The sequence below is a fragment of the Corvus cornix genome, chromosome 6, assembly GCF_000738735.6.
Source record: "Corvus cornix cornix isolate S_Up_H32 chromosome 6, ASM73873v5, whole genome shotgun sequence".
Taxonomy (NCBI): Eukaryota; Metazoa; Chordata; class Aves; order Passeriformes; family Corvidae; genus Corvus; species Corvus cornix.
Genome location: NC_046336.1, coordinates 13147049 through 13152363, shown reverse-complemented (window position 1 = coordinate 13152363; position 5315 = coordinate 13147049). Strand labels below are relative to the sequence as shown.

Here is a 5315-nt window from a genome sequence, read left to right as displayed (position 1 = left end):
CAGGTCCTCCCCTTCTTCCCCTCATTAAAAAAAAAATCAAACTACTCTGGATAGAGCCGAAGAGAGACATTTTGAATAACCTGGTAGCAGAAATTAGCAGGAGGGAGAAACAGAAGAAAAAAATTTTAAAAAAATCTCGGAGGGAAGAAAAAAAAGATACAGCCGGATATTTTTCGGTTTGTTTTGTTTTCGATTATTATTGTTTTTCACTATACGGTATTATCCTGATGCAATAAAGGCTGGTTTGTAATGTAATTTAAAAATATATATGTCCAAACAAATAGCAGGGCCAGAATATGACAAGTGCATTCAGCATTATAATTCAACTGGGCTCCACCTCCATACCGCCTCCTAATTAATGGGTCTCCGAACTTGCAAAAGCCTGCATTGGACAGAGAGAGAGAGAGAGAGAAAGAGAGAGAGAGAGAGGGCGAAAAGTGTCATTGAAGATAATTGATTACCTCCCAATCAACAATAACTTGTTAGCAATAGTCAATTACCCCATCTCTTCTCGCTTCTTTCCCCCTGGTCCGAGGTCTCGGTGAGAGGGCTGCTCTTCCCCTCGCTGAAGTCTGCTTTTTCTTTTTCTTTTTTTTTTTAATTATTTTTTTAAATTATTTTGGGGTGGGTATTCGCTTGGGGTGGGGGGGCAGGGAAAGTGCTGTGATTTGGGGTGTTTCTTAAAATAGCAGCCAGAAAGAGAAAGAAAGAGGAGAGACGGGGGGGAGAGAGAGAGAGAGAGAGAGAGAGGAGACAGAGAGGAGGGGGAAATCTCCGACCCAAAACCTTGGGACAAGAGGTACGGCAGGACCACCTCTCGGCGAGGGACCGACGGCAGCTCCGCTCCGCGCCCGCCCGCCGCCCTGCCCGCCCGGCCCGCCGCCCGACGTGGCTCTCCCCGGGAGGACCCGGGGCTCCTCCGCCGGAGTTGGAGGTGGGCTTCAACTTTTGCTCGCTGTCTTCGCCGCCGTCACCCCGCGGTCCCGCCGGGGGCTTCTCCCCGCGGCAGCGCATCCCCTTTGCGGGTGGGGAAGGCAGCCCCGTGCAGCCCGGCCCCACCATGACTTCCAAAGAAGAACCCAAGCCCTCCTCGGGGGAAGAACGGCGGCGGAGCCCCTTGGATCACCTCCCACCGCCGGCCAACTCCAACAAGCCCCTCACCCCCTTCAGCATCGAGGACATCCTCAACAAGCCCTCGGTGCGGAGGAGTTACACCCTCTGCGGAACGGCCCACCTCCTCTCCGCCGCCGAGAAGCACCCTCCGGCCGGGCTGCCCCTCTCCGGCCGGGCGCTGCTCTCCCAGACCTCGCCCCTCTGCGCCCTGGAAGAGCTGGCCAGCAAGACCTTCAAGGGACTGGAAGTCAGTGTGCTGCAGGCGGCCGAAGGTAAGCCGCTCGCAGAGTGGGGGGATCCTCCAGCGGGTGGGTGCCCCGCTCCTCCCCACGGCCTGGTTTTCCTTCTCTCCTCGTCCCCCGCCATCTCCCAGGGTGTCGCATGGGGCGGGATGGCGGGTCCCTGGGAGGCCGGTACCCGGCAGCATCCTCCCCCCGTGGCCCTCGGGGTGCGAGAGCGGGGACTCTGCCCTGCTCTCTCCAGATACCGACGGGGCAGGGGGTGTGGGGTCCGGGGGCTCGGGTCGGGGTGGACACGGGAAAGCGGGGACAATCTGGCGGCTCGTCGGCAGGCCGGGACGGGATGACCATCTTCGGTCAGCGGCAAACGCCGAAGAAGCGTCGGAAGTCGCGGACGGCCTTCACCAACCACCAGATCTACGAGCTGGAGAAGCGGTTCCTCTACCAAAAATACCTGTCGCCGGCGGACCGGGACCAGATCGCCCAGCAGCTGGGGCTCACCAACGCCCAGGTCATTACCTGGTTCCAGAACCGCCGCGCCAAGCTCAAGAGAGACCTGGAGGAGATGAAGGCCGACGTGGAATCGGCCAAAAAGCTGGGCCCCAACCCCGCCGTGGACATCGTGGCCTTGGCCGAGCTGGAGCCCAGCGCCGAGGGAAGGGGCAAGGCACGGCCCGGGTCCCCGCCGCCGCCCCCCGCCGCCGCCCGGGAGTCCGGCGCTCCGCCGCCGCCCCGCCCCGCCTCGCCCCCCACGGAGCGGCCCCGCAGCCGCCGGGACAGCGAGGAGGAGGAGGAGGAGGAGGAGGAGGACGTGGAGATCGACGTGGATGACTGAGGGGCGGCCGGCGTCCCCCACCATGTCCCTCCCCCCCCATCCCGACAGCTCCAAACCGGCACCCTCAGCCCCCCATCCCGGCCCCGGCAGCGCGGCGGGGCGGCTGCTCCCCTCGGTCGGAGCAATAAGCAATAGAACCCCACCATAGACACACACACACACCCCCCGATTAACTTAGGGTAGAGTCGATATCCCTCCGCCTGCCACATCTTCGGAACGGTGCAATTACGGACGGCTTCTGTATAAATATTTAAACGTATATATTGGATTTTTTCCTTCCCCCTTCTTTTTGAGGTTTTGATTTTTTTTTTAATAGCTATCAGTGATGATTATTTTGTCTATAAGGGAGACGCGTAACCTTGGAATAAACCTGGCTTCCAACAGATGTTTGGAAAAGCAGTTGTTTTCAAAGACTTCCGAAACAAACCACTTTAGAGAAGATTTAAGTGAGGCTTAAAACGGCAACAGCAAAAAATTAGCCGCTTTCCTTTCCTTGCATGTTTCAGATGTGCACGAACTAATTTTTTTTTTCCTTTTAAAATATATTTTTTTTCTTTCGCAATCTTGGGAACTTGGGGCTGGGTTATAATGCAAGTTGAAAAATATATACTTTCTTTTTTTCCTAGAGCATAGAGATTTGTCTCCAATGCAATTTCTGCCTCATTTTACCAATTAAAAGCTATTTTTACCATTTTCTGCTATTGTTGTGCTTTTATTAAAAAGCTGCCTTTCGTATTTTTGATATGAAGGTGGTAACAAAAAAAAAAGAAAAAGAAAAAAAATCCTAGAATTATTTTTTACTCTTTTTAGAATTTTTTGCATGCTATGGAAATAAAAAAGGACAAATCCCAAAATCAATACATTTAAATATTACACTATAAATTTAAAAAAATGTACAGATTTAAGACCTGTTTTTGTTTGAATTGTACAAATTTTAAAAGGCCTGCTATTTAAGTTCCGATAGGGACAATGTCGTTTTATTTACTGTCTCTTAGAATTGTACAGATAGCTCTTTTTTCCGATACAATAAAATCTTTACCATTTTAATATACTTTTTAACGTCCTTCATTTGTGACCGAAAAAACACCCCGCCGGTCCGAGGTTACGCCAGACTTTTCCCCCACAGGAATCTCCCATCCCGTTTGCATTTAAAGTTACTCTAAGAGCAGTACCTGCGAGAAAAAATGACGGGAAAGGAGAACACAAGTAAGACCAATATTATTATTTAATTTTTTTCCTAAGTCTAATGCCAGGCAGAGTTTAGCAAAGGAAGAACGCGGAGCATCGATAAGGCCGGAGGTGCGGACAGCGCTTCCCGGGCGCGGGGGATGCGCGGCGGCGGCAGGAGCGTGGAGGGGCGAGCGGGACCACCGGGACCCCGGGACCGCTCCGCTGCTCCTGCCGTCAGCAGGGCATTTCCAGCCCGAAACTGGAGGGGAAAAAGAGGGGCAGAGAAAAAAAATAGAAAGAAAGAAAAAGCAAATCCGAGGGGGAGCAAGGAGTTATCAGCGATACGGACAAAAGGAGCGGGGTGTGCTGCGGGGGGAGCTGCCCTCCTCCCGGCGGGCCAGGCCTCCCGCTTCTGGGCAAAAGCTGCCATGGGGAAACGGGGATGGAAAATGTTGCGTTTCCTCCCTTTAATTCTTTTTCTTTTAATTTCCTCCCCCCTCTTTTTTTTTTTTTTAATTTCTTTTTTCTTTATTTTTTTCAGTCAAAATTAAAGCTCTGGTGAATGTGTTTTCTCTTGGCAGCGTGACTTGCCTTTGGAGTCGAGCAACGTGTGTTTCTCCCTATTCTTTGCAAAATTTATGTGAGAAAGGCAAATCTGGTGTACAGTGGTGGAGTCGGCAGAGAAGTGTCCAGATAAGACGGGGTTGGTTTGTGGGTTGGATTTTTTTTTGGTCCAGTTTCTCCGAGGCTAAATAAATCTTTCTCCTCTTTGAGAATGGATGGGGTTGTAATTTTTAGCGTAAAGCATGAAAACTGGGGACAAATGAGCCCTCTTCTCTGAAGTGACAAGCGACAATGGAGCATATACAGCCTCCTGCGGTTCGCCATGCTGAAACAAGCGTGCCCCTCCACAGCAGAGAGAAGCGAGCGCTTGGAGACCATATGGTTTTTGAATTTTCTTCACAATTTCCAGACAATTTGATGGATTAGGTTAACCCTCCCTTCCACTGTTTAACTCCACAACAATGGGAGCAGAGCTGTTCTCCCTTCGTCGGGGCATCTGTGCGCTTCTATTCTTTTTTCTTTCTCTCTTGGTATTTGGAACAAGCCTATGAATTACAATGAAATTCACTTTTCTTTAGTATTATTTGGAAGAGCACTTGTTTTCCGCCACCTCCCGCCCCCACTCCGCCATCCCCTCTTTTTTCTTTTTTCTTTTTTTTTTTTTTTTAACCTCCGAATGATAGCTTTGACTTCGGTCCAGATCGCTCGGAAAGCCTTCAATCTTGTCCTTAAGTGTTTTTATGCTAAACAGGGAAATCGTAAATGCTGAGAAACTGTGACATTTATGTGAAGATCTAGTTAAAGGGCTTTATTTGTTTTCTTTATCTGTTTTTTTTCCCCGTTCCCTCTCCTGTTCCCCCTCCTCTCCTGTCCCCTCCCTCCCCCCAGTCTTTTATTCTTTTGTCTTGGAATGGATTTAATGAGGCTGCAAACAGTACAATTCACTATAACCAAGAAATAAAAAAAAAAAAAAAAAAAAAAAAAAAACAACCAAAAGTGGCTGGGTGTATGGAAAACAGGCTGGGAGTTAATTTGGGTTTCTGATCTATTGACTTCTGAGTGCAAAGAGAAGAGATGCCGGGCAGTCTTGCACCCGCAGAACTTTACCACACGTGGCTGGGGTGGGTTAGTAAATAAAGCCTCCACCTGAAGATTTGCAGCCTGTTAATTTGGCTAGCCCCCCATTTCCAAGTAACTGGGGTTTTGGCTGTTTAATCTGCGTATTGACGAACAAAAGCTGCTGTTTTGGTTTTTGTTAAGCTTAAAACTGAAGCTCTGCCTTGTGCCCTTCGTTTGTCATCCAGTTTGAAATGCGCCGTTCCCTGGGATCACCTACCTGAGTAGATCTATTGCTCGGGGTTTGCTCTCCCTCGAATTTTAGATACAACACTGCT

General features: G+C 50.2%; 1 protein-coding gene across 1 annotated transcript; it reads left to right on the top strand.

Moving 5' to 3' along the window:
- The first annotated feature begins 1046 nt into the window (after positions 1-1046).
- Positions 1047-2932, top strand: LBX1 (ladybird homeobox 1). The gene is made up of 2 exons (XM_039554320.1): positions 1047-1385; positions 1685-2932. The coding sequence occupies exons 1-2, from the start codon at positions 1061-1063 to the stop codon at positions 2185-2187; spliced, it is 828 nt and encodes a 275-aa protein (XP_039410254.1). The 5' UTR covers positions 1047-1060; the 3' UTR covers positions 2188-2932.
- Positions 2933-5315: the final 2383 nt, after the last annotated feature.